The 21,630-nt window shown below is 40.8% G+C and overlaps 1 protein-coding gene across 2 annotated transcripts in view; it reads right to left on the bottom strand.

The window, feature by feature from the left end:
• Positions 1 to 21,630, bottom strand: part of FAM13A (family with sequence similarity 13 member A) — a 183,977-nt gene that overhangs the window by 53,837 nt on the left and 108,510 nt on the right. For both annotated transcript variants that reach the window (XM_073340684.1, XM_073340682.1), the window contains exon 8: positions 5,236 to 5,277. In XM_073340684.1, coding sequence (XP_073196785.1) covers positions 5,236 to 5,277 — 42 coding nt within the window. The remainder of the gene's footprint in view (positions 1 to 5,235; positions 5,278 to 21,630) is intronic.

Genomic DNA, 21,630 nt, shown 5'->3' on the forward strand with positions numbered 1-21,630 from the left:
TCTCCCCTCTCCCCCCTTCCCTCCCCACGCAATAACAGAGGCACTGCAGAGCAAAATGTATTACTGTCGAATATTAAACATTGTAATTAGAATTAGTCAGAACATACCGTACTATAATCTTGCACAGGACTGGCTTTTCCCTTCTGCCCCAGGGAAGGCGCATTAAAACAGCATGGAAAACATCTATAAATTTAATCTAAAACATTAAAAATATTTTTAAAAGCATACAGTGTTGCTTTCTGGCCATCAATAATGACCTATAATTATCAAGGTCTCAGGCTATGGAGAGCTCAGAGCTTAGGACTAATGCTATCATTTGCACAGGAGGTTACTTACTTTATGCAGAGAAGCAAAATGTTCAAAAAGAAAACGTAAATGATAACCAAAGGAAAATTACAGAAGAAGCAAACAAGTTCACTCTTCTAGCAAAGCTGCTTGAGGAAAAATGCCAATGAAAACAGTTTCTACAGCTTTTTAAAAACAGAAAAATTCCGAAGTCTAGTTGGTACATAATTCCTCTGGTTTAACAATGGGACTTTTCAATATTTAAATGTATCAGAAGATGTTGGAATCTATCTAAAAGTTATTTATTATCCAGAATCGTAATGTTAGGTGCTTTCTCCTTTATAGTTTAAGGTCTGTAACAGACCTTGTTTTGTCTCGAATTTACAATTCCATTATAAAAAATTTGCTTCATGCTGAAATTTGATGTACAAATCTTCAAAGCAGGAGAGGACTCTTTTTTGTGTATAAAATCTGAAAATGGTGATGTGCTGCAAATGCCTAGCTATGTCCAACCATGGTAAGGACTTGATTTCAACCTTCTCTTAATATTTTCATTTTTTGGAAGTTCAAATGTAACACAATTAGCCTTACCGTAATGTGGTATACTGTATTTTCATGGTTATCTTAATGCCAGGAAAAATGAATCCCATGGAGAACAGCAATTCTCCTTTGCTTTTCTTATATATGCCTCCCTTTATCCCTAGTTCGGGTATAATCTCCTGTGACTGGTGGACACTGGCACCTACTGTTCAAAGCAGAGATATCTGAGTGACGCAAGTACCCTGGCTAAGGCTAGAACTCTACTGGAGTACAGCAATAAGTACGCAGAGATCTATACTCCAGGCTTCTGTCGCCCCTTCCACTTTCATCTAATGCACATGCAGTGGAGCACAGAACCACCAGCCAAACAAGGTTTCATTTTTTCAAAGGGCCCAACACTGAAAGGGTTCTGACTAGCTAACATGACTCTGAGTCTCTCAGGAGGTGCTCAAGACATTGACGGATCAGCCCCTTAAGTAACAGCCAATAACTCTGCAAACAGATTTTCAATTTTGTCCTGAAAGGCTGACATCTGAATAAATACAGTAAATGTCACTGCATGACTTACCCATACAGACCCTACAGGCTAACACTCTTGTCAGTAATGCTGCACTGATAAGACCATTTCTCTTGTGTAACATGGGACAGATGTTAAAGAGAGAAAGAGTGGGAGGGGGATTACCACAAAGAAAGAGAATGGTGGCATTGAAAGGAAAAACACAAGGATAACACTGGGGAAAACCACCTGATGGATGAATGCAGTGTGTGTAGGGCCAGACTTCAAGTCAATCAAGTTTTGCCACAGACTTCAGTAAGACCTGGGTTGGGCATGGTATCATTTCAATACAGTGTTCATCAGTGGTGCTGGAACCCTTTTAATAGTGGGGAGTGCTGACAGCCAGGCCCCTCACCCCTGTCCGTGCGTCCCCCCCATGACAGCTGGGACCGGGAGCAGTGCCGTGTCTCCGTGATGGGGGGACCTGGATGGGGTAAGAGGACAAAGGCTGGGGACAGGCACGGAGCCAGTTGCAGAGCCCCGGCCCGGATCCTGGGAGCAGAGTCCCGAGACTGGGGGGTTGGGCACACAGCCAGTGACCCCACGTAAAAACCTGAGGGTGCTGCAGCACTCCCCGCACCTCTAGTTCCTGTGCCTCTGGTACTCATTAGTGAGACAGCCCTGCATCTCAAAGCAGCTCATTAATAGTAACTCATGAATCAGGCTATTTGCTTTTTCCATTCCTTTGGTTTACATCAAGATATACCCATTGAGAAATTTCTTTAAAAATAGTCTATATGACAACATAATTTCTAGAACATAGTCTTCACCACAGATCACTATTACCTTCTATTAGTTCATCTTACCAGACTGGGCACAACTGCCCTTACTTGGAATTGACTTTGCCAGCTGCTCCTTGCACGTGAAACTACGTTATCTAACACAGCTGACATTTGCTTTCCTGTTGTATAAGCTAAGTAGTCCAGAGCACTCCCTCTTATGTAACAATTTCAGTTCTAATGTTCACATGGCTTTGATGATAAGACATTCTGGAACACATATGCCCTTCAAGCATGAACTTCTAGGACAATCGCCAGTAAGGTTTTCCTTTTCTTTTATTATTGCAATATTCATATTGCAAGGTATTCAGTACAGCACCTCTGAGCAAGTGAACTAGATCTTCTTGATCAGACTTACTTGAGTAGTATTCTCCCCCCAGTTTCCAATAAAATCCCCAAAAGATGGATTTTTTTAATTAGTATATTTTAATAATAGTGGGTTACGAACAGTTTTGATTCAAAATAATAAGCGGAACATCATTTAAGTACTAATTCTTGCCCTTCGGTTGTTTTGTTTCTTTCTTTTTTTTTTAGTAAGATCAAGGAAAAGAAAGTTGTTTCTCACCAGGCATGGACTATGAAATACAGAATCAAGTAACTGAGTTTAATAAAAACATCATGACATTCACAAAAGTGATAGAATGTTCTTCTAGTTGGCAGAAGCCAAGAATTACGTAGCATTTGGAATATGAACAGCTCTTGTTCACATCCACCCAGCATGTTACATAACTGTCTGCATGAAATTACTGTACTACAGTACAAACCCAGAAACCGCTACACTCCTAGCAACCCATATCCCTATGTATTTACATTAAATTATTCAGTTGTTATATCACATGAATAAGGCTGCAGACTATGTAAACTTGGCTAACGGCAAACCAGGACAAATAAAATGGACCAGCAGACCAGACAGACTTATGCACTGATTCAAAGAGCTCCCCCTCCCCCCCGGAACAAAGTTGATTACAACACGTCATTTGCTTCCCTAAAGTCACATGGGAAAATCTGCCACCCACCACAGGAGCTCTGAACTGAAAAAGCACCAGCCGTTGCCCAGCATGCGCTGGCTCCCCTGTCAAATTACCTCCACCTGGCAACCAGCCTAACAATTACACATTTCTGATGTGTGATAAACAACACATCAGAAATGTTGGTTTTATTTACCAGTAATTGCTTCTCAGTGTTGTTACAAAGAAACAAGCTAGGCATGAGGGTTTGTATCACAAGGTGTGCTACTCCCTCTTTGCTCTTATTTGCCATTTCTTCATTTTCAAACTGCTTATTGGCTCTCATTTACTCCTCTTCAAACTTGCAAAGTACATCCTCCCATTCCCATAGAAGTCACCCTCCTTCAGATCGCCTTCATCCATTCCCATTAAAGTCAAACCTATACTTAGGAGACCACTTGAATCTTTCTAATTTCCTCCTCCTAAGAAATATTGTTCCTCTAATCCCACAGAGTCCATCCTTCCCTTTAATAGGCTTCTTGATTCTTCACCAATAATTCCACTCAAACCATGCATCCTAATCTCTCTTGATCACTCCAGCTCAACTGATATTTTCCTGGATCTTCTTTCCAGGAGATTTCTGCTCTAAGGGAGGTCTCAGCCCTCACTAGGTCCCAAATCAGGAAAGCACTTGGGCATGTGCTTTGTCCATCCTTAAAAAAAAAAAAAAAAAAAAAGTACAGGCTTAAGAGCTTTCCTGAATAGGAATGCTTTCATGTATCAGATCTTAAAGGAATATAAACTTCATTTTTAACAGAAAGGAGACTCAAAGGAAAACAGTATGGCACATAATTAGTAAGAGTCCTTATTATATTCCCTCCCCCTACCACAACCTTCAGGGTTAGTCAGAAGGAAGTATATCTGTTTCAACTTTTGTCCAATGATCTTTTATTTTTAGCTATTGTTGTAACAATATCTACAAGGAATGGTCTATTTTAGAGTAAAAATAAAACACAGCATTAAGGCATAATAGATCCATGAAAATGCATTGAGATGTGGGGAAGCTACCTAGCATGGATACTACAGGCATCTATGTTAGGGTCTGATCTTGGTTTACATCTTCATTAATGATCTGGGAGGTGGAATGAACAGCACGTTAATGAAATTTGCAGATGATGCTAAAATGGGTAAAGTTGCAACACCAGGCGGGATAGAGGGACAACAACAAAGGACTCTAACGAGGTTAGAAATATGGGCAGAAAATAACAAAAATGAGATTCCACGTGGAAAAATGTAAGGGAAGGAAAAATAATCTAAATGGGAGGGAGAAACATGGGAATCAGTAATTCTGACAGAGAGCTAGGAGTGAAGTTTCTAGGCAACAACTAACAGGGGAAGGTGGAAATACAGTGAGAGTCCACCAGTATCCAAGTGTAAACACCAAAGAGGGAGGGGAATTATTCAGAGTGGTAGACAGAGATACAGCTTAGAGCGATGGGCTGAAATTTTAGGCTACCTAGCAATCTGCAAATGTATCTCCACTGCTATGACAATCAATAAACCACCCCCCAAACACACCTTTCAAGATCTAGGAGTCCTACACAAGCCTCTCTCTCTCTCATCCAGACAGATGGCAATTCCCCCCTGAACAGGCATGTCTGGAAGTAAGGCATTTTCTTATTTTCCTGCACTGGCTTCCTGCAATAGCGGGAGAGCAGCCACTGCATGGCTGCTGACTTTCCACCCGGTTTCTGGGGCAGTGCAACTATGTGCTGTCTCTTACTCAGGCTTGTGGCAAAGCCACCATTGAGCTGGTACAGCACGAGTATTATTTAATGAACGAAATGATGTAATGAAATTATGTAATCAACATGAAAATCAAGTTCATCCGCTAACTGAAAAGTTGACCAGTCTGATGTTAAATCAAACCCCACGCCCACAAGCTTTCAATCTTTTTACATCTCAGAGGATTCACCTGCCCCACTGGCCGGTGATCATGACATTAAACAATAATCTTAGACTTAATTAGAGCCTGTTCACACATATCTGGCATCATCCCCAACATTATATTAAAATATCAAGTCCTTCCCAAACAGAGAAACCAACAAAAAGGAGGAGTAGTAAATACCTCAAATAGAAGGGTGACATAGGCCGCTCATCTTCTTGGGAACTAAAAATAAAACACATTTTTAAAGTTAGTATGTAGTTCTGTTCTTTATTAGCAGGTTAATTTGTAGCAAAACATTTGCTCTTTCAAAAACAAGATAAAAACAAAACACCATGTGTCTGGCCCAGAGACTATATTCAATGCATGTATTTTGTTCTACAATAACTTATGGAAGGGAACTTTAAATTATAGTCCTCAAAGTCATGAAATCCCAACTAATTTGCCAGTGATCATGAATGTGGAATGATCTGCTGTAGAACCGTCAGGAGTCACTGCAATTCTGCAGCACTTCAAGGACTATTCCCATAGCAACAATACAGAAATTCTGCCAACAGAATAACCGGACCTTTTGCTTCATGCAGTTCCAGAATTGAATAACCTGCTAGTAAAGGTAAACCAAAAAGCTTCTGTTAAACAAGAAAGATTATTTAAAAACATTTAAGATGCCAATTTAGTAACTAGGTGTGCACAGAGTGAAAAATTCTAGGCCTGATTCACCACTGCAATATGCTGGTTTTATTCTACTTAAACGAAACTGAGTTGCACTGGTATAAAACTGGAGTTGCACAGTCGTGAGTCAGGCCTGAGTAAAACTCAACCATTTTTAAAATAAATACAGATGAAAAAAAACCAGTTCCTCCTTGACTTGAGTCCATTGAGTCTCTGATTTGAGATTACTGGCCAAATTCAGCCCAGGCCCAACTCCACTGATTGTAGGGCTGTTGACAATTAGAATCAATTTAGCGCTAAAGGATTTTCCTCTCCAAAGCGCTGTTCAGTATTTGCCTTTGTATTGTTTAAAGGCCCGCTTGTTCTAGTTCCCTGATCCTACTTATATTTACGCAGGTGCTTAATTTTCCTGCTGCGAATAGGGCTACTCACAACAGTAAAGTTAAGCACATAAGTGTTTGTAGGATAAGGGCTGGAAGTCGAATTGTGTCAAGGAACAGGTGTCTACATGTTTGCTATTTGTAGCATGGAAAAAAATAAAATAAAAGATTAGAGACTCATGCCAAGGAACTGTGTTGCACTCTCAGTCATACCTAAACAAGACACTGAGCAGCAATTCAGTGTTCCCACTTCAGGAATGGGATCTCCAGATTCTAAAGCAGATTGAACAGTGCAGGAAAAGACTGTTTCTGGTATTATCAACTCTTATTCACAGACCCTCCTCCAACACAGTTATGTAATCATGTCCCAGCCACCATACAAACCCAGCGTTAGAACACAAACTTCCCTAATCAAGCCATACAAAAATGCATGTTATGGTCAGATGCATCGGGTAGACAGAGACTTTGATTGTAAGTCTTTGGGGCAAGAAACTTTGCCTTACTCTACACACGTATAGGACATGATCCAAAGCCCACTGAAATCAGTGGAAGTCTTTCCAACGTTGTCATTGAGCTGTGAATCAGGCCCACAAAGAGCCGTGTAAATTTGGGGATCTGTATAAATTATTTTAAACATAATAAATAATCATAGTAAAAGATTTGAGAAACTCATGTGCACTGGAAACAGAGAATTCTCTACAGTCTTTCCATTGTTTCAGAAGCTTGATATCAGGATCACAACCAGGACATGGTGGTCAGGGCCAATGGTCAGAGCCAAGGGGTGGCCAGGCCTCGAGGTTAGCGTGGAGCTGGAGTCAAGAATAAAGACCTTGGGACACACCCGGGAGTGTGGCCGGGAAGCAGAGCTGGAGGTCAGAGCCAAGGATCAGAAGCTGAATGCCACAGTCAAAGGGTGAGCCAGAGAAGTCAAGGATGGAGAAGGGTAGGAATTGAAGAGGGCACAAGAACAGGAAGCAGAACCAAGAGCAGCTGTAGCGTGGAATGTGTTGAGCAGCCAAGCAAGCTCTGGCTGCTGCTGGGCCAAGTAGTAGCTTAGCTACACCCCTCGCCCAGTGAGGAAGTGCAGTCAACCCAGCAGCCCCTGCCAGCTGTGCCCAGTGAGTTGCCAGGAGACTGATCCTGCTGCAGCTGGCTCCCTGACACTTAAGATGTCATCAGCTCTTGAGAGAGAGATACAGAATCTTGGACTTTGGTCTTATCAGATAAATCAAGAGGGAAACTGATTTTGTTATATGAAAATTACTGCTAATGTTTACATTTACACAGGGCTGGCCTAACTCTGCCTACACCGAGTCAATTGAGTTTGATTTCGTTGAAGTCAGTGTAGACTCCCACTGGCTTTAATGGGAGCAGAGCTAGGCCAGCAGCGAGGACTAGCGAAACACCTACCCTTAACTCCATGACTCGTTTGAGATGTTAAACAGTGTAATTTCGTACATTTACAAAAGTATCTTGGTATATATCTTTAAGAACAGAATAAAAGTGAAAAGAAAGTTTCTGTGGATTTGTTGGAATAGGGCCAAGTACTGAACTCTGACATACATCAGCAACTCCCAATGGAGTCAAACGGAAGCTGTCTGAGCATCCACAAGTTGAACTTGACCCTGAGCCAGCCACATACAGCTTCATAAGCGAAATCTGCCTCGGACTGTATTTACTGACTCTAGCCAATGCAATTACAGCCCCACCATAATGAACACCAAACATATCCATAAATAATTTTTTAAAAACAGAATGAAATCAAGCCAGCATATAGAGAGTACTACAGGCATGTTTCTGCATTATCCTTTTCATCCCCCGTTGGAGTGCAAGTAAGGGAAATGTCTAGACAAGATGACAGATATCTGTGTCACTAGATGGCAAATAATCTTCATGATGAAATGACAGCTCCATTCTCTGAGAAAACACCTGTGTTTTTAGGTTCCACAGTGGTCTAGAAATCTAAGGCAACATAAAATACCACCGAGAAGGGAATGGAGGCTATTGTTGAAATTACGAGATCTGGCAAAACCCAGGATGACTACTTTGTCTGGAACAACAATGACTCTGCAGCATTCCCATTCCTCTAACTGATCCAACAATTCAACCATCCGTGGAAAGTTTGTTGTTCATTTCCAAAGATTAGTTCTACACTGCTTGGGCAAGATTATGCTCAGCGAGAGGGGGAAGCGGGGGTAGGTGCAATGGTCCCCCACCTCCTGCACTGGCTGGTTTAGCTGTTCCTGTAAAGGGGAGCACACAATGTACTTTTCAGAGGTGCTGTGTAATCAGGCTCCCCTGTGCCCTGTCAAGTCACTTAGTTAGCATCTCTGTTTGTGTTTAAAGTGGGAACAACACCCACCTCCCAGGAGAGCTGAGAGCAGTAGTTACTGCTTGTACAGTACTCTGAAGAATTAAAGAGAGTCATGTAAGGCCAATTATTATTGCTTTGCAGAAGACAAACTACAGCATGTGTACATAACACATTCTACAAAGACAAGCATCTATAACCGAAAGAAACTAATCACAACAACATATGTAGTCCTTATGTGTGTATATTTGTCTCTCTGTAATCTGTTGCACATTCTTTATTAAATCAATAAAAAGGTTCTTATGATTCATAAGGCCAGAGGCAGAGTTTTCATCATTTACTCATTATACTTCAATAACATAACAGCTTTATTTATAGCCTGAATGCCAATACAGTCCCGATGGCCTATGCAGAACATAAAAAAATAAAGCCGAAGTGCAGAACAATCCACAGTGCTGTCAGAACTTCCAGACATCAGTGTAATTTGGTATGACAACATCAAATGCCTTTCAGTACAGAACAGACATCAACTTCGTCGCACCCATACACATTGTCTTTCCCTATCTTAGGGCTCCCAGTTAGTTCCCAGGTCACAGAAAACATTACAATGACATTAAAAGGTCAAAATAACTTTCTTATATAGATATCCACTCGAGATTTTTTGATGGGTTTGTTGAAGTGATAGCATTAGCGGAAGAAGTTGCTGTTTGAGTTATATTTTCATTTGATTGTAAGTAAAATCATTGCATTATGAGTTCCATTAAACAAGTTTTCTACGTACACAAACATATATATTCATCACTATATATTTTTGCAAAGTAAACCAGAAGAAAAACTACACTGACAGCATTAGTCAGAGGGGGAAAAAAGAACCATCTCATTTAGCTTACAGAGTTATGAAATTTCACAGGCTAAATAATAACTTTAAATGCTTTATAACTGTCTATATCCACCAGCACTAACAGACAGCCACCTCTGGGATGAATGGTGGCAACATACCGTGTCACAGCACCATCACAGGGAGAGGGGAAGACTTTGGGACAGGAACACTGGGTTTTACCCTAATCTTACGAAGTATGCTATGGTGCTTTGATATCCGCAAAGAGCGAGTTATCTCAGTTTTTAAGATCTATTCCAAAAAGCACATCCTCCCCCAGACAAGTGCATGTTAGTTACTTGATTGAGTGTGCACTGGAAGGTTGAAGACCTGTAAACCATGCCCAGATTTGAACCACGAGTTCCATGTAACCTAGGCATTCCCAAAACTGGATGTTAGATCATCAAGCCCCCTGGAAATCCAAATAAAATTCCCACATATAAATTATTACCATTTTTAATTTAAAACAACATTTCGTAGCCTGCTGCTGTAAGGTAACATCTTGTTTACAAAAACTCACAAATTGTAGTACGAGCAGAATTGGGAGCCTCACACAAGAGCTTTTAAACTAATTTCTACCTACTTTAACGCATGAAAAATCAGATGCAAGATATACAAACAAACAATGTGATTTAAACCATAAAGGGTTATCTTCCAATAGTTACACCATATCAGTAGGATGGTAATGGATTGAAAAGTATTTTGCACAAGACTCCTTTACTGCCAGCGACACTTAAGATGTTTCCTGACAGAAAGATCACAGAGTGGCACAGTGAAACATCTTGTTCTGAGGGATCTATCATTGATGACACACAGTAAAAAGTACTCCTCACCTGCTCCCTTTCAGAACATGGCCCTGAACAAAATGCTTGAAGTCTTTAAGAAATCGTAAACATTTAAGTGTACTGCACTGTGTAATAGTGATTAGACAATGACCTTTTCAGAAAGAAAGGATTACTTAGCATTTACCGCTGTAAAACCAAGTCAACTGTTTGCACAGTGGTAGAATGAGTGAGCAATTCTAACGTTAATTTCCGGTACCTTCTAGATTTCTACAGTCCTCAACAGACTATCCACCCATTAGAACCTGCTAGTCCTTCTGTAAACTACAGAACACATGAAGAAAATAAAAACTACTGGGTTTTTGGTTGTAAATTATGATTTTCCACTCCCACCATCTCCCTGTTAAACGTTACACACTATTTATAGCCACAAGGCACTGAATATATATGGGGAGAGGAGAAGTGATTTAAGTTAATAGTTGTCTGTTCAGCTTCCATTCACTGGCATGGCTAAGCAGTTGACTGGGAAGCAGAGGGGTTAACTGTGCTCCAGACATTGATAGATTTTCCACAATTAGGATTTTGAACAGACGTGCATGGCATTTTCAGACAATCCTTCAAAAGTAGGCAGTTTCTCGCTCATCCCACAGCAACATCTAAATCCTGATCATGTCCTTGCTGCTAAAATAAATAATAAATAATAATAATCTCAATGCATTTATCTTTAGTTGTCCTTGCTGCTAAAGAAATGTTGCATTCCTGTCTCCTACTGAGCTGATGAAAAAAAATCTGATTTGAAAGACTGGTCGAATGCCAGTAATGTTCCCTAGCTGGTGTAACACATAATAGGCTACTTGATCTTGAAGCAAATATTTTTCGTATGGAAAAACACACAAAACATATTACCCATAAAGAACAAACCAAAAAAATATTTAATGCTATGACATCCATGAAGTTTGAACTGTTTATTGGTACACTGTCATAATCCAAAACAAACAACAAAAACACCCTTGCACTATATTTGGCCTGGCAGGAATTGTGCCATGCAGGTAACACACTGTAAGGGACGTATTCATGAACTCTGACTCAGTTCAAGTCAAAAGAGGGTTATTGTTTTCTCTACAAAAACTGACCAACACACACACACTGGACAACTATTATTACGAATGTGGAAATCTGAATTTAAACTTCTGAATGCTTATAAAATACAAAGCTGCGCCATTGCTTTCCTGAGCTTTTGTAAGGATGGACTCCACTGGCTCCCCAAAGATGTTCCCACCATCATATGGCAAGTTCTCAAGGTTCCACTGTGCCTCTGGTTGAAGGCCAAACATTCACAGCCAATGCATCTGTGAGTACCTATCCTGGAAGCTATTTCCCTTTCCCATGGTCATGAAAGGTAGGCTGTACCTGCAGCTGACCTGTGTTCATGCTCTCAGTGAAGAATATTTTTTAAAAACAATATTCCTCATATTTCTTGTTAGATAAAGTAAGAGAACAGGTGAGCCTTTCCCAGAGCTTGAGCTAAATTCTTGTCCATTTGGACTGATAGTTTTTGATTAGGGTAACCAGTACTGAGGACTGACAAACTTTTCACCCCAGGATATCCCAGAACCCTTACGGCCCAGGATACCAAATGGCCAATCCTGTACTTGGCTAGAGCTCTCCACAATCACACCCTTGTCAGAAAGGCAGCTCTGCAAAGGTACAGAGACTGGGAAGGACCTTGATTTTAATCCTTCATTTGTTTTAAATTAGAATAGTTCAAAATGTACTTTGACTGAAAGGTCAATGTTTTGCAGTGGAGACAAAGGAGCTAGACATCAGTAGAGTATACTATTCAGCCAAGGTCATGTTTTCCTACTGCTGTGCCATAGACCGCATGTTTGTTCTGTCCCCAAAAGTTAGATAAAAATAAAGGCTCTTCTTTCCTCTCCATCACATTTTAAAAAGCTATTCTGGACTTCAAAATAAATCAATTTATTTTTTGTCACAACACTTTTTATGGAAATACACTGTTGTTGCTACTTTTAATACAGACAATTGGAGGAGCCATGGAAAAGCCAACGGTATCAGTTTACTACTGGTATCTATGCTAAAACAGGTTTTGTTATTTTGGGCTCAACTGGGAGATCTGCTATTCTGAGACCAAAAAGATATCACAGTCTAGTTTTCTTCCTTCCATTCACAATGAGCGTGTAAGGCTAATGCACATGTGTAAGAGACAGCAACACTTTTCTTTTGCAAAAGATTTTAGTGGCACTTTTTTGTTTTGCTTATTTTGATCTTCAATATTTATAAATCTCTATAGAATATTGCATAATGAAGTTATTGGAAACATAAAACAGTCCTCACAGAAAACCAATATCACGGTATGGTAGTATTTTGCACTGAATGTACAGTTTTCCCCACAGATTCTTCAGCACTCCATTATTTTTTAAAGCCGACGTGGTCTGAGTGAAAGGTGCAAGATTGACATACCTGATTAATCTTTATTGCATGTGATTTCTTAACATCACAACTGTTCCCTTGTACTCTCCTCCTCCACAACCGTGGGAGAAAGGGAAGGATTGCTAATGAGAAATATTATCAGGATATTTCAGGTTCTTTGAAGAGAAGAAGCTTCATGCCAAAAACATTAGCCATACTATCGAGGTGGGTGATGGAGAAAAAAGAAAGGAGGAGGCATAATAACTGGTAGAAATAAAATCCAGCTTCCTTTATGTAAATAAGAGGAAACACAAGTTTAACAAAGTTGTAACAGCAGTTTCAGCACACTGAGTGGTCACCATTAAAAATCAACATTTACTTCAGTTATTAAGAGATACCATTGTGGTTTCCTACTTTAATTACAGAGGGGGTGCTGTGGCATTTCAGAAACCACTGTGGAGTAACTGTTGGCATGACCTGTCTTTGTTTAAACAGAGACCAGTGCTCTTCATTTGTTCTGTGGATGACCTAAAGATCAACTTTCATATCCAGCAAATTTCAGAAAGATTTTATGTCTGTAGCACTTCTCTTCCTGATGGCCTCAGTGCAGTAAAGTATTTAAGGACGTGTATAACTTTAAGCATGTCAGGAATCCCACTGAAATCAAGTTAGGCAAATAAGTACTTTTGCTGATTAGGGCCTATGCAACAAAGCATTAGATATCTATTCAATAACAGTTATCTTTCTCCTGAACCTATGCCACATATATAATCTAAAAGGCCCTTAAAAATATTTCGGGGACCAGCTTGGCATTGACTTAGAAGGGTCAGAGGAGTCTCCTACTCCATTTTCCACAAAACCGGAGACTTTCTCTTTCTCTCATCCAAGCGTTGACCCAAGAAGACCCTGCCTTAGCTTGTAAGATAATGGCTTGTGGTGGTATGACTGCAGGCTGCAAGGAAGGCAGAATGACCTCTTAGTATGAGGTTGAGCATCTGTGCTGATCAAAGCACTGATTTATCTGGCATTTTAAAAATGGCCAATTTTATAAAAACAAGCTGAGAGAAATGTGCAGGATTAGTATGTCGTACCACTGAGAAGGTCTTATTATTACCTAACCTATGTCTCAACAACAAGACTCAGGCATCAGTACCAAGTCTATAATAGGAAGTCATTCTCTTTTAACCCGAGAGAAATCCACTAGACAGTATAGGCACGTATCATTTAAACCACAACCAAGTATCTACATATGCACTGCCTCAATAATATATACTGATTCCTGAGGACAAGGAGATGAAGGACTGCAGACTCAAAAAGAGCAGTGACACTTCCTTCAGCCTGGTCAGAGTTTTGCTGTATATTTTGCTAGTGTTCTCACATTACAAAACAGCAGCGTGGAAAGAGAAATTATTTTAATACGGCTACGATTTTGGTGCAGAGGTCACAGTTTTCAAGGTAACTGTGAATTTGAATGAAGTCCATGACCCATCAGCAGTACCTCCTGTCCCACAGAGCTGGGCCTGGCTCCCCGTTCCAGGCATTGTGACCTGGCCCATTCAGTTGGAGCATCTACCCTTCTGTAGATGGAGACAGAGGGGAAGTGAGCCAAATTTGATCAGCGTTGTGACCTAGCGCATGGGATTGCAATGCCACTCACTTTTGGTCCATCTGTCCCTCTGTCTCCATCTACGGACTGGTACTATGAGCACGTGGGCCATGTTGCAACACCCAGTCAGGCCCAGCCCCATGAGACAGGAACCATCGCAGAAGAGTGAGTGTGGGTGGGCTTGTTCTCCAAAACCCCCCCCCCATGGGCTCCTCACTCCCACCTTTCCCTGACTTATCTTTTCCCACACACCTCTGCTATGAAATTTATTAAAAATTTCTGTGACAAAACTGTAGCGCTAATTATAACAGCACGATAAGCAGAGTGGAATCACGCCCTTCCCCCTGCAAACTACAGGCCATATTTATATTTAATTTTGTTTATTTGCATGTTGTGGAAACTTATGATTGTGTAATTTTGTACAATTATTTTCTGCTTGTATCTTGTTATATTACTGATATGTTTATCTTTGTAAGCTGCTGTAAATAGTATTCAACCCTGTTCCTTCCTTCCTTCTTTTTTAATCATAAACCTCAACTAATTTTAAATCTTAAAAAAAAAAAGAAAGAAGACAGGGCAGAGTTTTGTCTCCTTATTTGTGGTTTGGCAATGCTCTCCAGTTGGATAAAACCAGAAAATAGGTTAGAAGGAGGTGGAAGGAATGACTCCAAGTGTACTCCAGCCAAAGTTGCACCCTTTCCTAGAATTTAACAGTGGCAAGATGTACAATCACTTTTACACACATTGCACAATAAAGGAACCAAACTGACTAAGTAACTGTAGGCCTTTTTGTTTCTGGACTGCTTCTAAAAAGTTGATGGGTGTCAAGTGAACATATGGAGAGGCCCAATCTTTCAGAATAAAAATCTAGATTTTCTTCTCTGATCTGCCGTTGCTGGCAAGAGAAAGTAATTGAACTTGGTTACAGATAGTTCAAGTTAACAATACTATATTTCATTTACAATGTTGATCACATCCAGAATATTTATCACAGAAAAAAAACTGGAGGCAAAGCTTAATAAATGAGAAGATTTGCAGATCGGCTTGCACTTTAGGAGCTGGAAGCCAACTCTCATTGAAGTCAATGGAAAGACTCCCATTCAATGGTTTCAATAGGCACTGAGTCACAGATCTAGCAGATCAGGCCTGGAACTTGAAGTCAAGAGATATAGACTGTATTCCTTGCTCTGTCATTGTCTTCATGTCTGACCTTGCATATGTCATTTATGATCTGTACCTCAGTTTCCCCTACCTGTAAAATGGGTTTAATAATTCCAATCTCTACCCCCAGAGTTCAACGGTGAAGCTTATTTCACTAATGTTTATAAAGCACTTTGGATTTCTGTATCACCTTCCCTCCAACGAACTCAAAGGATCAATATGATTTCATCAGGCTTATCTTACAATACAACTTTCTGATCAGCTGCTCATTGCTCTGAAAAAGAAAAGCTAAAACAAACAACCTGTCCACAATTCCACCAAGAAGAAAACGCACTAGAATAGGAACATTTTACTCCAGCGAAAATGCAGTTGTACTCATAAAAACAGAGACGGTAAATGAAACAATCAGATTGGGAACAAAGGGAGTTCGGCATCACCAGCAGCCCAGTTGGAAATCATTAACTACACTCATCAGCCCATAAAAGGGTTTAAAAATATCTGACATGGTTTTCTTACTCCTTCCTCCAATTTGTTAATTTCTGGCAGATTGTAAAAAAATTAGAGGCCACTGAGAATCTAAATCACATACATGGCTCTCTTATCAGCCAGCTCCTTGAACCTGAGATGTGGAAGGTACATTTTGTGAAAGCAGCCACATGTTTCAACTTCATGAAGTCTGTAATATGATACACACACTCAGCTAAAATAAATAAGAAATTTTGAGTCAATAGTACTGCTAATAATAAAGTTATGTTACTGTTATTCAGAAGAATACTTAATGTATTAACTCAGCGGTTCTCAAACTGTGGGTCAGGACCCCAAAATTGGAGAACCCCTGTATTAACTAAATGAAATGAAAAATGTCATTTCCTGATGCTGACTTTGAAAAACAGGAGTGCAATAAGTGTTTTGGGAACAAAGAAGTACCACATACACTCGACATTCCACCTCATGCACCACAAGAAAGTATGCCCTGGACATGTATACTGTGTTTCTCTCTTACAAAGACAGCATGTCTATTCACATACCATTCCTTCGATAAACATCTATATATAGTATGAAATGTGTATGTACAGTACACATGGTTATGTGCATAGATAATTATATAATATTCTGTGATATCTAGACAGACCTTCCCCGACATGAATATCTTGATTAGAGCTGGGCAAATTTTTCAGCTGAAACTTTCTTTGCCGAAAAAAGCAGATTTGGGTCAACCAAAACATTTTGCCAACGTGTGTCTATTTTGCCAAAATGAAAACAAAACAAAAACAAAAATTCAGAAGTACTGAAATGGTTCATTTTATCATTTACAAAATGAAATATTTTGATTTTTCAGGCTAGATTCAGATATAGATCAGAGACCAACAGTTGTGGACATGGCATAAACACATCACAGAAAGATGGTCTGGGTCCCCAAGACCTTACAGTCTATTTTGTGCTTATGAGCCCTGGTCCGTGATGCAGAGGTTCATCCACACAGATATCACTGCAGGATTCAGGCCAAAATTTAGTGGTTGCTGGGAAGAGATTTGTTTTCTGAAAAGGGAGAAGGGGACTGAAGCTCATTGCACAAGTGCTTTCATTTGCTGGTCTGTGGAGTAGCACTTGGAAGTTGTCACTAGTCTGCCTAGCCAATGGGAGCAGTGCACTCAGGAATCTAAGGCTCTGTCTTCACTGCTGAAAAAAATACGTTTTACCACAGGATACCGTAACACACATCAGCTCTCCATCTGTAAAGTATTAATGGTGCCAAGGCACTGCACTTTTATCATGAAATAAACTAAGCAAGGTCAACACCTGGTCCCTTGTCTCCGCTACAAAAGGTAAGGCACAGGATCGGAAAGGCACAGTGATTCCTCTGTAAACCCCACCACCACCTTTTTTGCAGTGAAAACACAGTGTAGGAAGAAAGGAGATTTTACGTTAGGAAGTTTTAGGATGAAAGAATTGTGTGGTGGAGAGAATGATGTTGTAGGGTGCCCGCAGGACTTTATGTGCATCTGTCTAGAGGTTAAGGGAATTTAGGGGGTGTAGAAACCAAGGAGATACAATATTCATGTCTCTATTCTAAACTGTTACTTTAAAATAGGAAACCTAAATGATTCTACACCATGTGCACAGTTTCATCACCGATTAAGAATTTTAAAAAAGCTTCCTTTCTTAATCAACTGCATTATTGTTCAAACACATTGCATTTCTAATTGCTCTCAAGTTAAATCATTTCAACTAACAGAAACAAGGAGCATAGTCAAGACAGCCCTGTGAATAAGAGCTACTTTCCCCAGAAGAGCACACATTTACAGTCAAGAGGCTGCTACAGAGAACACAGTAACAGCCACTGGTTCTGACGGCAGAGAGACAGTATCTTGGAATTGAAATCATCACAGTGAATACTTGATCCTGTAAGGCACAGACAGTACTTCTGTTTCTCTGCAGACATCCACATGAAGGCCTCTTGACTGCATCACTGCAAAACAGAGCTCCTCCACATCTGCCTGCAGAGCTGATTCTCCATGTTCCACAGCACATTGAGTCCAGGAGCAGGGCAATATGGTTTGGACATCAAATTCAATTCCTATTTATCATTGCAAGGAAAATACAGCAACTTTAGAGAAGCTGTTAACAACGCTAACTCCTTAGAACAATGCTGAAAAAGCACGGATCAATCACTTACTGCATTCACTGGTCTTTAGTTTGCATGAAGGTGAATATTCACCATATTTTATTGAAGAGGAAAGGAAACACACCATTTAGAAAATTAAAACACCAGCCAGCAAAAATATTACTGACATAATCAAAGGACTGATTACATTTCCCCCTTAATTGGTTACATATTTCCATTTTAAGAGCCCAGTTGCAGTTTACCCTACAGTGTTTTAGCACAGACACACATCAGCAGTTGTTTCTAAGGAGCTGTGTGTCCAGGTGCTATGAAAAGAGAACAGTCCAGTGAAAACCCCAGCTTTTCCTGTTTCTAAGGCAACTACAAAGGAGGATTACACCTGACATGTATCTGGATGAAAGTATTCAGAGGATCAGGGCATCTCTAGTTGTGTTCTGTCAGTCCAGCTGTTAATTCTTCGTTACTGCACAACAGCTATACATTACAGGAAAGGGATGGGAACTCCCTGTCCATCAATAGGAGAGAAATTTACAACAGCAAAAAGGGCTTTTAAGCCCTCAAATCCCATTGAAAGTTATTTGGGCATCTAAATCTCTTCGTGCCCTTTCAAAATACCCGTCTGTGTCATCATGGTAGGCTCCCTGGAAAGGAATGGGGTCATGTTTGTACTAAGCACTGAAATCAGGGGTGCTGGAACAATTTTTATAGTGGGGGTGCTAAGACCCATTGAACCAAACTGTAAACCCTGGGTATAAGGGAAACCACTGCAAGCCAGGGGGTGCTGCAGCATTTCCCACACCCTTAGTTCCAGCACTTATGACTGAATCCTTCACACAGAAAACAAAGCAAAGATGTGGCTCATATGCTCCAAAGAATTGGTAAAGAAATGGTCAGACACATTCTGTAAACCTGCCTCAGGAACTCTAGAAATTCAGCTAATTGCTATAAAGAATAGGCAAGATATGTTTGAGGTGGAGGAGATTAAGGAGGCAAGTCTAGTATTTTACATTGAGGCTAATCAGGAATAAGATGAACTTTTAAACAACTACACAAGTCTCACGCAGCAATGAAAAAAAAATCATATCCTGTAAACTGTTAGAAAGAAGTCATCCATACATAATATACAGTGCTATTACAATGTACAAGTGCTACTGCCATGGCATCACTCCAACCCTGTTAATGATTAATGTCTACATGAATCTAAATAATAGCTAGTAAAAAAAAAAAACCAGCAATATACCTTTGCAGAGGCATGATTTCACAAGCCATTCCTGAAATGAAAGTTTATACTGGTAACATACAACTGTTTCTTCCCCCAACAGGTTTTTCTCTGCAGCGGAGATCTTCTCACACTAGTGCATTCCTATTTCCTAGCCACAAGAGAGAGGCGCAGGATTAATACTGCAATACGCGACACAGAGAAAACTCACTGGAGGAGAATACAGCAAGCTACTTCCACTCTGGGAAGCTAGCGCCCAAGTACCCTCTCCAAACTTCTGCAAGTAAAAGTAATGCGGTCTGATCTGCTGCTGCAGTACTCCTTGACCTTTTGTTCCAGAGAAGCAGCTGAAGCGTCCAGCCAATCAGGCATCGCAGCTGCAGCAGTTCTGTCTGCCTACCTCCTCCTCTTCTGTGGGCTTGCCAGCCTGGTAACTGGAAACTTTCCCCCACAACGATTCCACTGCTGAGGCTGACAATCAGAGGCCACGGCAACCAATGGCTGCTCCTGAGAAAAACACACGCAGCCTCTTAGGGAGACAAAAGGTTCCAGCAAGGAACTGCATTGGCACGAGGAAGTAATTGCTAGTCCGCCAGACGAAGATCACCAGGAAGATTAAAAACACAACAACATGGGTATCAGCAGCAGCAAGATTTTTGTTTTTTAAATTGACGTGACGACGTGAAAAGGCACAACAGGTCCCTCTAGGGGGAAGCATCCTACGTGATCCCTGTGCATGCCATGCCTGCTTGCATTTCCTGTCGATATTTGTTTTCACCCTGCTGCAGGCATGTCTTCTGCAGATTGCAGTCCTGACTCCAGACCTATGACATCACGTCAGGCACGTAGCTCTCGCTTCTTGCGGGGAGGACAGGAACAGAACATCCTTTGATGCAACTTTGTCCTGCTCTTAATAGACAAAGCCCTGCCACATACACACAATCAATGAATGTCAAACCCAAGTACGCTGGGAAAACAACTGGTTTCTAATGACGAAGGGATTGGATGGGTCCTGAGTCACAATGGAAAAAGAAAAAAATGCATAGCTTTGGGGATTTAAACAGCCATAAAGTCACAGACATGATCCAAGGGAGATCAGAATCCAGTTGTCCTGAAAATGCAAGTTACAGCTGTTGAGCCATTAAGTGGAAGAGATCTTTTTCTTTCCAGTGAATTTTGTGCAAGTCAAAAGTGCCAGGCTGAAAGCCCTGGGGACTGAAATCTGTTTGTCCTCAGAACAGGAAAAAACACAGGAATCAGCAGCACTTCAGTTATTATTTAACTATATACAGCACCTAACACAAAGAGCCCTAATTTCAGTTAGTGTCTCTTGGTGCTACCACAAGGCAAATAATTAATAATAATGTTAACGTAGTGCATAGAGGCCAACCAGGTTAGGCCCTCTTAGTCTACAGTAGAAAGGATGCTATACCAGCAAACCCTCCTAGTCTACATGCAGCTTATACTTGCAAAAGGGTGCTTTTGCTGGTATAGCTTATAATGGTTTCCCGAAAGAAATCAGCTACAGTGGCAGAAGTACTTTTAAACTGGTATAATTTCATCTACACTAAAGCTTTTGCCAGTATAGAAATGTCATTTTAAAAAAAATCACCCCTGAATCGACATTACTGTACTGGCATAAATTGCTAGCACAGATCCCAACCTTAGAGGCTACTGGAAATTCGACATACCTAAGCAAGATGCCAAACTTATATCCTTTGTATTTACAGCACAGATACAATTTCATGAAACAGTGAGCAAAGCCTCTTGCCTAATTCACCATAACTTAACTAGAAGTTTATTTGTGTTTCAAAAATGTCATGAGTGACTAAGAAACACTTGTTTCAGAGTAGCAGCCGTGTTAGTCTGTATTCGCAAAAAGAAAAGGAGGACTTGTGGCACCTTAGAGACTAACAAATTTATTTGAGCATAAGCTTTCGTGAGCTACAGCTCACTTCATCGATGTGCATCCGAAAGCTCACGAAAGCTTATGCTCAAATAAATTTGTTAGTCTCTAAGGTGCCACAAGTACTCCTTTTCTTTTTAAGAAACATTGAAAATACAATGACCTATTCCAGCCATGTGCACAGGTCCATGGTGGAGCTGTGTGTCCTAGTGAATTGGACTAATGGTATAAGACTGAGGGCTTGGCTACACTTGCGAGTTATGGTGCAGTAAAGGAGCCCCGGGCACACTAGCTCACTCCCCATCCACACTGGCAAGGCACGCAGAGCGCTCTGTCTCCGCGGCTACACTGCTGCTGGTCCTGCACCTCACTGCACTGCGAGTGGAATAACGTTTGCTGTGCCCCCGCTGGAGTGCCGCGGCCTCACTGTGGACGCCCTGGTCTGTTAGTGGGCTCTGATCGGCCTCCAGAAACGTCCCACAATGCCTGTGCTAGCCACTCTGGTCATCACTTTGAACTCTACTGCCCTGCCCTCAGGTGACCAACCGTCAGACTTACCATTTAAATTCTCTGGGAATTTTGAAAATCCCCTTCCTGTTTGCTCAGCC

This window comes from Lepidochelys kempii, chromosome 4 (assembly GCF_965140265.1).
Source record: "Lepidochelys kempii isolate rLepKem1 chromosome 4, rLepKem1.hap2, whole genome shotgun sequence".
Lineage (NCBI taxonomy): Eukaryota > Metazoa > Chordata > Testudines > Cheloniidae > Lepidochelys > Lepidochelys kempii.